This window comes from Cheilinus undulatus, linkage group 11, assembly GCF_018320785.1.
Source record: "Cheilinus undulatus linkage group 11, ASM1832078v1, whole genome shotgun sequence".
Taxonomy (NCBI): Eukaryota; Metazoa; Chordata; class Actinopteri; order Labriformes; family Labridae; genus Cheilinus; species Cheilinus undulatus.
This window is the reverse complement of record NC_054875.1, coordinates 34,309,918-34,328,267: the sequence shown is the minus strand read 5'-3', so window position 1 is coordinate 34,328,267 and position 18,350 is coordinate 34,309,918. Positions and strand designations below refer to the sequence as shown.

Genomic DNA, 18,350 nt, shown 5'->3' with positions numbered 1-18,350 from the left:
ATGCGGGGTTTCCAAACGGGCAGGGGTGTCAACAGGAATTCTGGGGCCAGGAAAAGATATCACTGTGGACCCCGCCATAATAGCTACCAATGCTTGTAACCACTCCTCTTTTTGTAGTGGAACAAAGTTTTCTTTTCAGTAGCCACAAAAACTTCCAAGACAGTCTAAGTCCAGACACCAGCTCTTAGACACCCCTTCTTGCAGACTAGTCCAACATATGCCAAAACTTTCAAAATAAAATTGGATTGAACTTCTGGTTGGGGTTTGAGTTATAATTTAAGGTATGGGTTAAGATACCAAAAGTACAAAACATACCTTCAAAATCTATAAAAACACTTCATGAAAATGAGTAAACTGATGGGAAAAAGCTTGTCCTCCATGAAAACACCCAAACACAGCTAATGTAGCTAAGGCTAGGCTTACGAAAGCAACATTAGCTACAAGCTACTTAGATAATGTGGCTATGTAGCCAACATAGCTAAAGCTTAAAGCTTGAGTAAGTAACATTAGATGAGAATTGTGTAGAATCAACTCTACTCCCCCTCCATTCCTGTTCTTCTTCCTGTTTGAGCTTCATAGCTCTGCCCCTCCCCTCACATACCTCCTCATGAATGTGTATGTCCACTGAATTGAATACTGACAGTGGCAAAGTGATTTTTCTCCGCTTTTCCACTGAAATCAATGGCCAAATCACAGAAAACACTTCATCTCCGGAGGTGTCAAAAGTATTCACATTCATTACTCAGGTAGAAGTATGGATACTACAGTTTAAAAAGGCTTCTGTAGAAGTTGAAGAATTAACTCAAGCTTTTAACTCAAGTAAAAGTATAAAAGTACTGGTTTTAAAACTTCCTAAAGTATAAAAGTAAAAGTAACGTAAAGGGAAAAAATTCCATTAAGGACAAAAGTTTAGGCCGCGCCACAGGGGCCAATTCCATTCCATTCCATTCTACCATTCCATTTCATTCCACCATTCCATTCTATTATACCATTCCATTCCGTACTACCATTCAATTCTATTCAACCATTCTATTCCATTATACATTCCATTCCATTTCATTCTACCATTCCATTCTACCATTTCATTCCCCCAACCCGTACCGTTATACTTTCCATTCCATTCTACCATTCCATTCCGTTCTACCATTCCATTCTACTCTACAATTCAATTCTACCATTTAATTCCACCATTCCATTCCTTTATACTTTCCATCCCATTCTACCATTCCATTCCATTCTACCATTCAATTCTACTCTACCATTCCTATCTACCATTTCATTCCACCATTCATTCCTTTATACTTTCCATTCCATTCTACCATTCCATTCCATTCTACCATTCCATTCCACTCTACCATTCCATTCTACTCTACCATTCCTATCTACCATTTCATTCCACCATTCATTCCTTTATACTTTCCATTCCATTCTACCATTCCATTCCATTCTACCATTTCATTCCACCATTCCATTCCATTATACTTTCTATTCCATTCCACCATTCAATTCCACTATACTTTCCATTCCATTCTACCATTCCATTTTATTCTATCATTCCATTCCATTCTACCATTCCATTATATTCTACCATTCCATCCCACCATTCCCTTCCATTATACATTCCATTCCATTCTACCATTCCATTTCAATCTACCATTCCATTCTACCATTTCATTCAACCATTCCATTCCATTATTCTTTAAATTCCAATCTACCATTCCATTCCTCTATACTTTCCATTCCATTCTACCATTCCATTCCATTCTACCATTCCAATCTATTCTTTCATTCCATTCCACCATTCCATTCTACCATTTCATTCCAACATTCCCTTCCATTATACTTTCCATTCCATTCTACCATTCTATTCCATTATACATTCCATTCCCTTCTACCATTCCATTCCATTATACATTCCATTCCCTTCTACCATTCCATTCTATTCTACCATTCCATTCCATTCTACCATTCATTCTACCATTCCATACTACCCTTCCATTCTATTATACATTGCATTCCACTCTACCATTCCATTCAACCATTTAATTCCACCATTCCATTATATTTTCTATTCCATTCTATCATTCCATTCCATTATACATTTCATTCCATTCTATTCTACTATTCCATTCCATTATACATTCCATTCCATTCTATTCTACCATTCCATTCCATTATACATTCTATTCCATTCTACCAGTCCATTCTACCATTTCATTTCACCATTCCATTCCATTATTCTTTTCATTCCAATCTACCATTCCATTCCATTCTACCATTCCATTCCACTCTACCATTCCATTCTACCATTTCATTCCACCATCCATTCTATTATACTTTCCATTCCATTCTATTTTTCCATTCAATTCTATTATACATTCCATTTTATTCTACCATTCCATTCTACCATTTCATTTCACCATTCCATTCCATTCTACCATTCCATTCCATTATACTTTACATTCCATTCTACCATTCCATTCTACCAGTCCATTCTACCATTTCATTCCACCATTCCATCCCATTGTTCTTTCCATTCCATCCTTCCATTCCATTGCATTCCATTCTACCATAGTGCACTACCCCACCTCCCCAAAAAAACATTTTTCTAAAGCCCAGAATGACTATAATGTTTCAGCCGTATTCATGCCCATTAAAAATGAACGCATTTTATTGCAATGCAAATACATTCAAGAACCATATGTGTACTACCAACCTCCTCGCTGGTGCTTGGTTGGGACATTTCGCTCATTAGCTTGTGCTGTGTTTGCTAAACTTAAGCAGCTACTTAGCCAACATTAGCTTCGTTGATAAGTGAGCTTTAGCTATACAGTTACCTTATCTATGCAGCTAACATCTATGCAAGCTTAAGCTACATTTGCTAAACCTACTGTAGCTACTTTGGCCCACATAGTAATGTTAACCATGTGGCTAGTGTGGCTATTTTAGCTTTATCTAAAGCTGATGAAGCTAAAGTGAGCCACTGTTCATGCAACTACTTCTAAAAGAGGTCAACACATATTTACATCCATGATTAGTCATGTGACCTTTTTTCTGTTTTATTTAGAACTGTTGCTTAGTCTGTAATGTTTGCAATGCAGTTATACTATGAATTTAACTATCAGACTTCGTTTAGAATAAAGCTGAATCAAAAATAATGTTTATCAGTGGAAATACATTGCTAAATTAGGTCACTTCCAATCTGACTGTGGTGGCATCTCACTAGTGGTCTGCGTCGGGGAGTGTCTGAGATCTGCGGTCTGCAAGACCCCTCAATTTCTGGGTTTTATAGATTTCATAATGCACATTTCTAGGCCTAAAGAAAAGGGTGAAGAGCCAGTTGCTAGGCTAAATTTGGATTAAAACGTACCAATAATGTAGACTTATTATCAACATATATATCAAAACTAATGCTCAGCCAACATCCTAGTGCAAAAAAAAAACTTTATGCAGAGACCCAGAGACAGATCTAATAAAAACTTTACAAGTGATTTTAATAACTAAATAACTGCCCCTGTAACTAATTCAGAATCAATGCACTGTGTTCAAACTTGGGTAATATTGTCAGAGAAAAAGGGCTTTTACTTTGAAAAGCACACTGAAAGGATTATCATATTTATAGCTCAAGCTGGAACATGTCTTATCAATCATAAATGAGGAAGTGGGTTTGTGACTTGTACTGCAGCTGTCCGGTGGGGGACTGAATATTTTGTCCTCACTCCCAAGCAGCTGTTTCTCTGTCCATGCTAATATACAGTCTACGGGGCCGACTCTGTACAAAACATATTAAGGACAATTAGTTCTGCAAAGACTTAAGCTTTGTCATTTTCTTGAGATAATGAGACATAAGCTTGTTTCTGTAGGAAAACCAAAAATGTATGTACTACTGTATGTCTACTTTGCATTTTACCGTGTTTTGTACTTTAAAGTGTGACTTAGTACATGCATTACTTTTTGTATTTTTATTGCTTGAGGAATTAAACTTAAGCTTGTATCTTTTCACTCTCTTCCAACTGAAAAAAAAACATACACAAGAATATATCATCTGAGTGACAGTTCATTTGTAGTACTTGAATTTGATTAGGGGAAATATAAAAGGGCAAAGAGATGCCATTCATTCATGTATTTGTGCACACAAATTTCTTACCACCCATACCACTCATAAGTCAGTGACCTAGATGGGCCACATTTTACAAGCTGTTTTAAAATCCAGAGGATTTTTTTTTTTTTAAATGAATGGGCTATATGTTATATGTAAACCATGGAAAATCTCCCTTCAACCAGTCATGTTTAATTAGCAATAAATATTTATAACTGCAGGAATAATTGGCCACACTGGCCTCCAGTCAAATCCAACATTAAACGGCTACAGCAGTAGTTCTCAACTGGTCTAGCTGATCCACCACCACCTTTCAAATGAGAAATAGTGATCCAAACATCTGACAACTCTTAACTACTCAATCACACTGAGGAAGTTTGGACCTTAGATTGAACACAAAGTGGCTGAACTAAGTGAAAGGACAGAACATACATCATTATAGAAGAGGACTTGTATGCGTACATGTTATTAAACTGATTTTTCCCATAACATGTAATGTCCAGCCAGTTGGTGTCAGTTGTCTCACAGTTAATGAACCGGGGATCAGGGGGAAAAGGTTATTGAACAGTATAAGTCAGGGGATTGATACAAAAAACATCCAAGGCACTAAACATCCCCTGGAGTTCAGTTAAATCCATCATCAAGAAATGGAAGGACTATGGCACATGTGTAAATCTGCTTAGTTCAGACCGTCCTCACAAACTGTCTCTGCAAGAAGGAGACTAGTGAGAAGGGCCAGGCACCTATGACTACTCTGAAGGAGTTACAAGCTTCAGCAGCTGAGATGGGGGAGACTCTGCATACAGCAAATGTTGCCTGGATTCTTAACCAGTCAAACCTTTATAGGAAAGTGGCAAAGAGAAAGCCACTGTTCTTGTATTAAACTTGTATTAAACTTGTATTAAATCTTGACTAGAGTTCATCAAAAGGCATGTTGGCGACTCCATGATTAAATGGTCTGTTGAGATCAAAATGGTGCTTTGTTGATCAGACAATACATTATATTTGGTGGACATCACAAACACACCATCCCTACAGTGAAGCACGGTGGTGGCAGCATCATGCCGTGGGGATGCTTCTCGGCAACCAGGCCTGGAAGACTTGTTAAGGTAGAGTGTTAAATGAATGAGACAAAATAAAGGAAAATCCTGGAGGACAATTATATTAAATCAGCAAGAAAACTACGGCTTGTAAGATTTATTTTCCAGTAAGACAATGACCCAAAGCCTACAGCAAAAGCTACACAGAAATGGTGTAAAGACAACAAGGTGAATTTTCTGGAAAGGCCGAGTAAAGCCCAGACTTCAATTCAATAGTTTGTGGCTGGACTTGAAAAGTGCAGTTCCAGATGTGCAAGCCTGACTGAGATCTATCCACACAGACTCAGTGTTGTAATTGTAATTGCAAAGTTGCATCAACTAAATACTGACTTGAAAGGGGTGAATATTTATTATTTATTTTATCTTATATTTGTTTACTTGATTTTTTATATCATGTTTTTTTAAAAATCATGTTTTTGGTCAAAAAAGCCAAACTACATAGATCATGACTGATAAAAATCAATAAAAGGGTAAAACATTTAAGGGGTGACTATCTTTTTGTAGGCACTGTGTAGCCATTTCACTGTGAAAAGTTGTTAATAGTGTGTTGGATGAAAATGATGCCTGCAGGATCATTTTTTATAATGGTAAGATTTTTTTCTTGAATTTTATGTAATTTAAAGCTATATAAAATACTGAAAACTTAAATGTTAACAATAAATTCAAATGCACCTTGACTGAAAATGTCATCTTGGCAATTACAAATTCCAAACTCAAAAATTTGATAAACTGTTCTGTAATTGGAAAAAAAGATAGCTAATGCCACTTATCTAACTACTTAACATATGAATGTTTAGCATTTATGATTAAAAAGTTAGAATACTTTGTATTAAAGCCTAGTAGATGCTGATTTTTTTTAAAACTATTGACTTATTTCTGTACCACCAAAGACAGTGTAACAACTGTCATTCATAAATTGATGTGCATTGAATAAACATGTCAAAAATGTAAAATTAGTAAAAACAAATTGAAAATCCACTTCCCCTAAAAAGAGGAATACTCTGAGCACTACTTCTGATCTTAACTTAAAATAAGTCAACATAAGAGTGTTAGATGTTTTATTTATAGTGTCAAACAGAGAAGGGGTAGATCTATAGATAGAGGCGGGCAAAAACAAACAGCAAACTCAAACTTGAACAGTAGATATTTTTCCCTCCTGACTCACAGCCTCAGACGCACATTGATCCTGAGGTCTGAACAGATTGGGTTGCATCGATATCTCAAGCATCTTTCTTCTTCTTTTACTGCGAGTCGTGTCTTCACTGAGGCTGGAGAAGGTATTTCTGACTTTATGCTTCACTGGAAAAATCAAAAAAAGAGTCTCAGGAATAGGAGCAAAAGCTGACATCTACCACAGTGTTAGTTTGAGAGTTACAATGTAATAAACTAACTGTAGTCGGACTTTGGCTAAACACAGATCAATATCATAAAAACATCCAAAAATAGTATCACTTTATTCTGATTTGTTAACAGCCAGATATGTAGTAGGGAAAAGAGTCATTATAAAGAATTCAGCACTTTTGTAAAGTTATTACCATTTCATTCTGCAAATACCAAAACTTCAACAAATAGTGAAAACTAAGTGCAAATGTAAAAAGATGCATCAATATTGTTGACCTGGCTTGTAAAATTTCATGACTGCACCCATGTCAAATTAGCATACAGTGGATTTAACTCATAGCCAAAGCGTATTGATTTCTGCCAACATACATACATTTTGTACAATCAACCAGTCCGATCACATTTTTTGGCAAGGCTCTAAATGTTCAAAAGTCTACTTCCCAAATCTGCATGAACACGCAGACTGTGCAAGATTATTGACATATAACTTAGGTGACATTCAGTCTTGATTCCATCAGAACAACAGGGTCTGGCAGAAACACAAACTTTAACTCACATAAAATCAGCTAAAAAAACAGAAGGACAAGTTATCCAATTAATCTTCTATCAGTGCAAAAACTTTGCTCAATTGTTAAAAGTATTAAGGTGTTAAAAATGCTGAAACCAATTCATCTCATTGATATACATTAATAATAGTGCTTTCAGTATTAAATACCAGCTATTGACAGTCTTACTTATAAGAAACATTGGGGATGAGGCTGATGATATTCCATATTTGTTTACGTCCATTAAAAGACCAAAACAAAGTTCTGGCTGCACTCAAAGTCCAGTAAGAATTCATTCATCTATGCATCAGGTATTTCATTTTTTAATAAAGATTTTTGTTTTTTCTTTGCCCTTATTTTTGGAAAAGATAAGGCAATGAATAGTGCAGGACATCAGGAAGAGAGAGCAGGGGATGACGTGAGAAAGGGGCTGAAGACAGAATGAACCCTGGGGTATCTGCTTGGAAGAACAACTTCTTAGCAATGCAACCTAACCTCTAGACCAGTGGTTCTCAACTGGTGGGCCAGGACCAAAAAGTGGGTCAATGAGCTGACTTCTTCGGGTCCTCAATATGGATTCGTAATCTTATCTTACTTGATTTTGCCATGAGTATAAAGGAAGCTCCGTATTTGTTCATGCAGGACATGGTAGTCATATGCCCAGCTGTGATCAGCTGACAGCCAGCTGATCCCAATTATCCCCTCCCAACTCCCACAGCAATCACAGCTTTCTCTCAGCACAGTGGTGTATCTAAATATGACGTACTTCTCACTCATCTCCTGCTTACATTAACGCCGCTGCTGCAGGCGAAGCTTAACCTCCTCCACCCCAGCCTCCTCCTTTATAGCATAAAGCTTGTTTCACCATCATTCAGATTCATGCTACTGTGGATTAATTGCTTCGGAACTATTTTTTTGTATGTAGTACGCATTGTCATTAATGTATCCATCCATATTGGGGTTTCTAGCTACACACTACCTGGAAAGTAAAAGCCTGCTGCTTGACTAACCTAGGAGCATCATTTGAGCAGTCTTCTCTGTCAAGTATAACTGTACATCATTCTGCAATAAAATGGTAAAATGTATGAGTGTTCCTGACTGAATATGAGTCTTTTTTTCAAGTTCTCAACTTATTTAGTCATCAGGGGATGGAAAAGCTGCTTTTCCCATAACATATTTTTTGATATCTCTTAAGAAACTACCCAAACTGACACCTTACTAGTGATAAAAATATCAAAATAAAACAAATACATGCATGTCCTCCCCATTTTTTGTCCTGTCTCAGTGTTCAGTCACGTTTTGTTCCATCTTTTTTTAATTTAATAGATTTGAGTGGCTGGTTGAGTAGTGCTGGGTCCTGGGGCCAGACCAGTGGTTTTTAACCTTTCTTTGCCCAAAGCACACCTAAGATTGAGTCAAAATCTCAAGGCACACCATATCCATATAAAATAGCCTCTTTAAAACATATTACAGCAACTTAAGTTGTTTAACAGTTGCAGTTATAATGTATGGTTTTATATATTTCCACAACACACCTACACTTTCCTCCATACTATTTAAGAACCACTAGTCTAGACCTCTTGGCAATCTCAGAATCTGTAAATAATGGCCTATAAGATATCAGCAAAATTCCAATACCCACTCCTGTAACAAATCATTAGATGTTGTTATAGTTACTTGTTTCAACACTTCCCAAGTATGGAGTTGTACAGCTTTAAATACACAACTTCATGACTGAAAATAGTACTCCTGCTTTAATTACATTTGATAAATATCAAAGATAACTGCTGTGTTATTAGTCAGATTAATGTTGTATGATCTGTTTCATTCTTGGGGTAAACAAAGTATAATTCATACAGAAATATACAACCCTATTTTGAGTTAGGCTGATACTCTGTGTTCATGGTTTGGTCTTTGCTCATGTTGAATACAAGGAAAATCTGTCGTTTGTTGGCAAACGATGTTTGCATGTTTGTTGTTGGATTTTCATAAGGCCAAACTAATTGTGGTTTTATCAAGGCCATTTTTAAATTTGTCAATTCAAATGTAACAATGGATATCCTGTACTATCGGAAGTACTAAGAATTACATTACATTGAATTACATAGTTTGTCCTTTCATTATAATATTAAACTGTTATTTCATATGTACACCTGGAAATTTCATGAACATTTCATCTCTGCACTTAGAATTATCATGAGTTGCTTTTGCACACTTGTCAATCACAGCAGGAAGTTTTCCACGTCAGACAAAGGAGGTCAAGATTTTCAAGGGAGCTTGCAGGTTAAGTCTGAAACTACTCAAACATGACATATAAGGCATGTTACTCATACTTTTTTTTCTTTTTCTTTTTACATGTGACAAGTCCGCAAATGTAAACAAGATGGTCCATAATTTCCAAATATGATACAGCTTAGGTGTCATATTCAACTACTCCACCCACTATCCAACAAGCTGTGTAAAAATATGATTTCCACCCTATGAAACATTTCTTGTAAAATAATATTTAGAGAATTGGGCGCTGGTTGAGCTCAGTGGGTAGAACAGGCACCCATATACAGAGGCAATAGTCCTCAGTGCACACAGTCTGCGCTGTTTAGTGCATGTATTCCCCCCAACCTCTCCCCCATGTTTCCTGTCTCTTTCAAGCTGCCCTATCAAAAAGCCAAAAAAGCCCCCAGAAATAATCTTTAAAAAACAAACAATAATAATAATAATATTCATATAATTATGATGCTGTAAATGTACTGTATGTGCAGTTCTGCTGAATTTTACAAGTTGTTTGACACTCTGACCTTGCCTGGTGCTAGCTTATTTATTGAAGTTTGACCCTGAAATACTTTATCAGATGACAAGCATGAGTTTGATGCAAACAGTCTGATTATTAACAGCAGCGTTAGTATTTTTGCAGATCGATTTAAAAGAATCTCAATTTGTACCAAATCACCCCCACTCTCTCATCCCTATTCCCGACTATCCAGTGACCTCCTCTCTGATTAAAGGCAAAAAAGCTCAAAAATATATCTTGAAATAAAAAAGAATCTAATGACATGTTCCACTTTGTCAATCACAGAATCCTGTCCTCACAGATCACAGCAGTTCAAGTTTTCCAAAGATTTTGAAATTATGTATACCAGTTATACAAACTACAGAATATCACGAGCCTCTTCCTTTCATATTTTCTGATGGCCGTGTAGAAACTGAGTCTCGTCCAGTCCCACAATAGAGTTAATGAATTCATATTCTCCTTCGAAGTGAAAAGAATCAATATCTAAACATCAAATATAGTAGAAATAAGGCTCAGAAAAATCATACTCTGACCCTATATTACATTTCATTTATGTTCAAACTAATGTTTTTCTTCTATCATCCAGTTTATTCATGAATTCCCCATATTTTGGTCTGAGCTTGAGGGGTTTGATTCCATATCAGCATCCTCCGACTCCTTCCCGTTCGCCTGTTCCTCCACACCTTTATCGGTGCTCGTCTCTGACCCATTTGTAGCCGACACATTTTCCAGTGACGTTTCTTCCTCTTCTTTTTTATCTGGCACTTGATTAAAATCAGTCCTTGGGATTTTTTCCTCCCTTCCTGAAGAAAGTGAGGGTGAGTGTTTTGAAGTCTTAAGAGGAGTTTGGGATGATGGGCTCATTTGACCACTAGCTTTATTAGCACCGGCTTTTTCCTCCATCTGCCCACCGCCGTCCAAGTCCCCAGCGGAGCCGTTGCTTGGCAGCACCTTATTATCCTCTCGCTTCTTCTTCGGTGGTTTCTCAGTGTCTATGTCCCCATCTGTTTGCATAATGTTGTCTGGTTCCTGCTTGCCGTCCTTTGAGTTGTTGGTAAATTTCTCCTCACTGTCCGCACAGGGCTCAGGTTTTGACGTCACAGACTCCGGACTGGGTGACTGATCCATCTCATCAGCATCATCTGTTGAGTCATTTCCATTGCCCAAGTTATCATTATTAGATTCTGCTTCTGCATTTCCATTACCTACAGTCTCTGCGTCTTGTTTTGGCTCAGGGGATGCCTCTGACTCTATTTTATCTTTACACACAGTTTTATCGGCTCCTTTCTGAGCCTTTGTGACACTATCCAGTCCTTCCTCTTTTTGTTGCACAACTACTTCTCCATCTTTGCTCTTACTCCGTGAATACACTTCCTCTTTTCCATCTCCGTTCCCAACTGCATCAGATCTCTTCTCTGCCTTTCTGAATTGTTTCTGAATCTTCCTGGGGCACCACACAAACTTATCCTTTGGCTCAAAGTGAAGGTATGCAAAGCGCACAAGCTCCTGACGTTTCCGCTTGTCCAGCACAGCGAACAGAAAGTAGTCGAGGACGCTGCGTTTCACACTGCTAAGGGTCTTTTTAACCAGAGTCTCTTCGAGAAAGAAGCGAACGAGAGGGGCCTGATAGTGCTCAAAACCCAGCTCACCCAGGCTCTTCAGGATGCGAGTGATGCGCAGGTTGTTGTGCATATTCCTGCAAAAAAGAACGAGTTAGGCAAAAATCACCAACAAAAGGGAACAATTAAAAATGATAGCAATGTAAAAATATTCAAACAATTACCGCTCTAGATTTCCAAATCGCTCCTTCCAGTTGTCTGCTCGTTTCACCTCTCCTGTCTCTTTGTTGACCAAACGGATGCCATAGAAGCCCAACATGAGTTCATAGGACTCGACCAGCCTTCTTTTAGCGTCCTCATTCTTCTTAAATGCCTAGTGAACAAAGACAGTGGAGGCAAGAATATAAGAAACTGGATGCTTAAATGTTCAGGGTTAAGAATCACATTAAAGACTGGCACACTTTCAACTTTTAATATGCCAATAGTACAAAGCAGGTCCAGCTATTATCACACCTAGCTTAGACCAAACATTCGCAACTTGACCCGTCTAATTTGGAACGTCGCTGGCGACAGTGGCAGCTGTCTGAACGAATCACTGTAGTGATAATCAAGCAGTCTGATGATAATGCTTGTGACTCAGTTCAGCAAATCGCAGACAGCTGGTTTTAGACAGCTGCAAGCAGATAAATGCCACATGGGAAATAAACGTCTCATTTTGAAAGGCTATAAGTGGCAACATTGTTTGTTTTAAGTGTAAGTATTCAATTTCTTATTGTAAATTTTGGAAATGATATCTGCCGTTAATTTTTTACTTTTCGCCAAGAAACTTCAGCCTGTAGACAGCCTCAAGGCCATAGCTGCTAAATTTGTCAGTGGAAAATGACATATCCTCAGTGGATATCTTTGTTATAACAAAGATAGTGTGCAGCAATTTCCTTGTTGAGACAGATTTATTGTTCAGTAACTTAAGAATCAATTAACTTTGAATTAGTGACTGTGCGAGTTGTTTCTATGGGAAGGATGTGTTGTCTGTTTCAGTTGCAACAGTGTGGACTGATATGGTTTTTAAGAACAGAGCAACCTGCTGCAAGTTTTAGCTAGTCTCTTTGGTCTGGTTTACAGATACAAATTAAGAAATGAAATTATGGCCCGCAGATGGCTTAGTGGTATAGGGTCTCTTGATGTGACTATTTGCAATGTCTATTGAAAAGGGCTGACATATTTCACTAAACTTTATACAAGGTAACAGGATAATGGTTAAAAATGTTAGCAAATTAATGACATACTTGTGTCCTACCAAGTAAAAAAATGTCTACATTGAAAAATATATCCTGATTTAAAGCCTGAGTTATAATCTTGTGTTAAATCTATGCTGTATCATACACCACAGTTCTGTGTAGCCCTGGATGCTACACTGAGACTTATGCATGTAGCCTGATGTTCACCTCTTCAAAAAAGTAACTACATGTTGAATGCCATCCCTGGGATCGGTCCACAGGAGAAGCCCATAACAAACTAGTCAAACCTACTGAAACTATCATTCATGCATTTCCTCATCAATATCTCTCAGTGGCTGAACGACTGTAAAACATTCCCCGTCGTCTGCCTCAACTGATTCAGCAGCTGAACTTCTATCTCCTCCTCTTTTTCGTCTTTGCAGTAAATGCAGTATAATCAACCGCTGCTCAAGATGAATCAACCCCAAATTCAACATAAAAGGCTCTGTTTAAGTTGTCATGATGTCCTAAACACTAACAAGCAGGAAATGAGGCAGCGGGATCAGTAACTGGCATAAAAATGCACTGCTGAGTAGTGTTTGGTCAGATTAATGCAGAGCAACACAGCAATGCACAAGGATGTAGTCCTTGCTACGGTGTAGATACACTGTAGGTAAGATATGCCAGTTTAAAACAGGCTTGACTCATTTTATGAAGATGCCACGATTACTAGACAAACTAGGCTTCTTAAGAATGTTCAGTTACAGGGGGGTTGGCCTTTTTTGTAAAGGGCTTTTATGACTTTTTTTTTTTTTAAACAAATACAATGTAATTTACACCTGATGTTCAGAGAGGTTAAATACAAATGTTGAAGGACATAAAGGGACACCCCCCCATGCCAGCGTCTTTTATAACTCAATTACTTAAAAATCTTGAAAACTCATTTGGCTCACTGATGGCTGAGTTATAGCTCTGAACTCTATTTACATTATTAATGACACAAACCTAAAAAAAAAAAGAGATACCATATAATTGTTAACACCCAACTGCATTATAACTGGTTTGATTGTCATTTAAAGTTTTCATTTATGATCCACTTACCTCAATTTCCTTCTTGGTGAGTTCTGAAGCCATGTAATTAACCCCCGGCTCTCGCAGTGGAAACAGCCTTATGATGGCAGAAGATTCAAGTAAGAAACACAGAACCAATTAGCTCCTAATGAAACTGTGAGTTCTTTAATTAAGATAATGTCAGCTCGTCATATGAATCTTCATATAAAGGTATGGATGAATTAACTGATCATATACACCTCTGAGGCCTCTCTAAACCTAAAATAGTTTATTAATTGAGAGGCTGCTGTATTTAAAATGTAGATTTTATAAAAATCATTCAATTTTTAGAAAGAGCTTGAGTGTTGTGCTGAACTAGGACACAAATCTAGTCTTTTCTTAACATACTTTAGATTAAAAGTATTGTGAATCAGTTAAGTTACATGCTATGTGCTTCAACAGGTGCATCTAAAAAATAGACCATCCTACAAAAGATATTTATATCCTTGTGATTTACATCAATAAGTTAAACTTTCATATGTTTTAGATACATCTCATACATTAGGAAATATTACAAGACTGTTGTTTGTTTTAGTTCTGAGGATTATGGCTCACAGCTCATAAAAATCTAAAACACAATTTCTCAAAATATGAGAATATTGTGGAAAAGTCCAATCTGTAAAGCTTTCCTGAGCTTATCATCTCTGATTCTGGTTCAGTACACACAACTGCAATCATGGGGAAGACTGCTGACTTGATTGTTGTCCAGAGGACAATCACTGACCCTGATCACAGGGAGGCTAAGCCCCAGAAAGACACTACTGAAAGGGCAGGCTGTTCTCTGAGGCGGTATCAAAGCATATTCATGGAAAACTGTCTGGAAGGGAGAAGTGTGATAAGAAAAAGTGCACAAGCAACAGGGGTGAGCTCAACCTTCAGTGGACTGTCAAACAAAGCAGATTCAAGAACTTAGGGGAGCTTCACAAAGAACTGACTGAGGCTGGAGTCAGTGCATCATAAGCCATCACACACAGACAGGTCCAGGTAATGGGGCACAAGTGTTGTGTTGTTAGTGTCAAACCACTCCTGAATTAAAGATGTCATAAGCCTCTCACCTGGGCTAAGAGAATAAGAACTGGACTGTTGCTCGGTGGTATAAAGTCCTGTTTTCAGATTAAAGTAAATTTTGATTTCATTTGGAAATCAAGGTCCCAGAGTCTGGAGGATAATCTGAGAGGTGCAGTATCTAAGGTTCTTGAGGTGCAGTGTTTTCAGTTTCCACAGCCAGTGATGATTTGGGGTGCCATGACATCTGCTGCTGTTGGCCCACTGTGCTTTTTCCAAGCCCAGTCAACCAGGAGATTGTAGAGTACAGTAGATGCTTCCATCTGCTGAGAAGCTTTACGGAGATATTGGTTTTCTTTTCCAGCAGGACTTGGCACCTGCCCACAGTGAAGCCAAAACTACAAGGTTTACCTGCCATGGTATTACTATGCTTGATTGGCCAGCTAACTTGCCTAACCTGACCTGAACCCCACCTAGGCTACACCACAGCAGTACCGTGAACTGATTGGCTCCCTGCCACATTGCAAAGATGCAGCAACTCATGCAAAAGGAACCCTTACCAAACACTGAGTGCTTGAATGAGCATTATTTTACATTAGGCCACATTTTTTGTATTCTAAATCCTTTTTGGAGTGATGTTTTGTGACATTCTAATATTTTGAGGTGATGGATTTTTGATTTTTATGAAACGTTAGCCATAATCATCAACATTACAACAAAACGAAAAAAAAACAAACAAACAACAACAAAACAAAACATAAAAAAAGATTTCACTTTGTTTGAGATGTGTTGAGAATATTTGGAAGTTTTACCTCTTTCACAACTTTTCATGATATTCTAATTTTTGAGATGAAAACAAACCCACCCAAAACATGCAATAGTGTACCAAACATAAGAATTACACCTTATCAACTAAATCATGTTTCACATCGGCACAATAATAGGGACAGGCTTCTCATTACAAGGTCAACAGAATTAGATAAAATTATCTCAGTAAACTCTACTCTTACATAGATAAACCTGTGCAAAGTACAAAGTATAATTAATACCTACCACTGAATGTAGGAATGAACTCTCTCCAATCTTTTATAGTCATTCTTCCATTCCTTAAGGAATGATTCGATGTAGACATCTGTGGGACATGATAAAGAGAGCATCATGAAACAGGTCACATGCTTTCCTAAATGCTAAAAATATCTTTCAAAAGAGGCTGAAACATTACCATCCGGAGCAGATGGAAATTTATTCAGATAAAACTGCAAATTGTTCATTTTGTCTTCTGAGCACTCATCGTCTGTGAGATTCTGCAAGAACAAAAAGCAGATTCAGACCACTCTCATATATAATGGAGGAGATATTTATAGTTGGATTATCAGGCTGGTACTCACTGGATATCCTCTTCTGTAGTTCTGCATGTCCTTTGCTGCTCTCATGTTTCTTGGCGTATGATGCCACTGTGGGTGAAAGTGAAACTAACTTACATATCTAATGGTTATATTAAACGTGGATGAAGACTGCAAAGTTAAATAAAATACGCATATAGAGACGCAATAATTACAAGTGATGCCCCGATCTTATGAATGAAGCAAACTGGCAAAACTAGTTGACATCAGTAAGGCCAAGCTAACCCACTTTCAACACCAAATTCAGCATAAATACGACATTCTGGTGTTTTATTTTGCCCTGAATAATAACATATGAGGAAAAACTACCCTGAGACTCCAAGCATGGTTAATGAAAAATCATTACAACGACGCACATCTCCTTAAAAGTAAGCTAACATCTGCGGCTTGCTAGGCTAGTAAGCTACTGCTGCAGAAAGGCATACAGCTATCATTAGCTTTCCAGTCATGTTAGCAAACGTCTGGCCGGGTGCAAAAGCAACGAGTTACAAGTCGCCATTTTCAACATCCTAACAGCATTTATTTAAGTTGTAGTATGGCTATGTATTATACAGACACGTACAGTTACTAAAGTCCAGCCAGACTTGTTTTTGTCTTGACTTGACCGACGGGTTTGGCTCTCTCCGGCCGGGTCGTCTCCATCACTCTCTGTGTCCCAGGTCGAGTCGTACTCACAAACACAGTCGTCCTCCATTATTTTAAAAAATATGACTACCTAAAGCTAAGTAAGTGTACAACCTGATTCAGCAGAGTAAACCGGCTCGTTTCAAGTTACACTTGCATATTCAGGTTGTACGGGGACGGCTCCGACCATCCGTCTCTCTAGTCTACCATCGTCAGACAGCGGCACCGTTGGCGGCTGCAGTGCCGATGCTGCCTTCAGGTGATTCAACAACGTTGCAATTTTCAGAACTCACATCACTGGACATACATTTGCCTCAACTTTCAACGGAAAAATTTCTCTAACAAATTTTTTAAGGATTTTAGTCTGCAAGAAAACACCCCCTATACTGTCTTTGCAGCCACAGGCGACAACAATGGTCTACAATTTAACACAAATATAAAAATGAAGGTAGGCACTGTCCTTAAGTTCCGCACCAGACGGCCAAACGTGACCATTTTCACCCACACGACCTGAACGCCCTCTTCTGGTCTCTATGATTAGATAAATATGACTTACTCGTGGATTTATCTTGCAGTCATTTCAATGTCTTAATGTGCTTTCTTAAAAAAAAAAATCATTTTTCCGATTCCACAGAAATGCATCACCTACTGTGTTGGTTGAAGGTGATATAAACTGCAAAACAGATGATATGAGTCAGGAAGCTTATCTTAGGTAGCCTACAGGAAAACTCTCTTGACTCTTATGTAACGAAAAAGGCAGCGATGTTGAAGGCTTTTTGATAGCATGATGTATAAGAACAAGTATTACACAAACACTTTACAAAAGTATGAAAATATTTATATGAAATCAGTCCAGTTAAGATTACATTAATTAGGGGACACGCAGCTCCCAATTTGATTATTTTGCAGCTCTCCATCTAAATTATTTGTTCTTCATGTATTTAGTTTCATTCTTTGTAGGAAAATGTCACATGTTATGATAATTAAGATGGTATAGTTCATGTGGGTTTCTAAAAGAAGTCACTTTTTAATACAAGTATCAGTTCTCTTGACCTCATTGGCTGTAACTTCATGGTGGTGCTTATGAAAAAGAAAGCACACAAAGGCTGGCTAAAATTGTTTCATTGACAGTAGAGATAAACAAAAATAAATACAATAAATATAGGTTGTCTTCTTTTATAGCCCACAGTTTTTAGTAGTTTTCTACATAAAAAAGACACATTTAAAAAACTGTTTTATTCAGTCAAAGCTTGTTCACAGAATTTATCACACCAAAACAAAATTACACAGAAAAGCCAACTTGACAAACCCTCAGGCCTCAGTAACAAAAAGTGTCTTTTGAACTGTTAAGAACAACAATGTCCTCATCCAAAAACTGCTATAAAATGAAATCCATATTTGTTTCTACTTTAAAAGACTCAGATCTTTTGACTAGCTTCAGCCTTGTTTATTGAAGTGTGTTCACCAGACATATTCATACCACTCTTTGACATCATATTAATACAAATAAACAACTCTAGTTGCAAATATTTGGTATATTAGCCCTCAGCAGCCTCCTG

General features: G+C 37.6%; 1 protein-coding gene across 1 annotated transcript; it reads right to left on the bottom strand.

Moving 5' to 3' along the window:
• Positions 1–6,243: 6,243 nt before the first annotated feature.
• LOC121517690 (opioid growth factor receptor-like protein 1) lies at positions 6,244–17,018 on the bottom strand. The gene is made up of 7 exons (XM_041799656.1): positions 16,730–17,018; positions 16,153–16,218; positions 15,987–16,068; positions 15,818–15,896; positions 13,751–13,817; positions 11,657–11,805; positions 6,244–11,569 (listed from the first exon to the last, which is right to left on the bottom strand). The coding sequence occupies exons 1-7, from the start codon at positions 16,859–16,861 to the stop codon at positions 10,465–10,467; spliced, it is 1,680 nt and encodes a 559-aa protein (XP_041655590.1). The 5' UTR covers positions 16,862–17,018; the 3' UTR covers positions 6,244–10,464.
• Positions 17,019–18,350: the final 1,332 nt, after the last annotated feature.

Bases quoted from the DNA above. Each gene is read 5' to 3' on its own strand.
- LOC121517690 (XM_041799656.1), bottom strand. From the start codon at position 16,861: ATGGAGGACGACTGTGTTTGTGAGTACGACTCGACCTGGGACACAGAG. The intron at 16,219-16,729 runs GTACGTGTCTGT...TTTCACCCACAG, and splicing joins CTGGCTGGACTTTAGTAACT to TGGCATCATACGCCAAGAAA. The intron at 15,897-15,986 runs GTAATGTTTCAG...CATGTCCCACAG, and splicing joins ATTTCCATCTGCTCCGGATG to ATGTCTACATCGAATCATTC.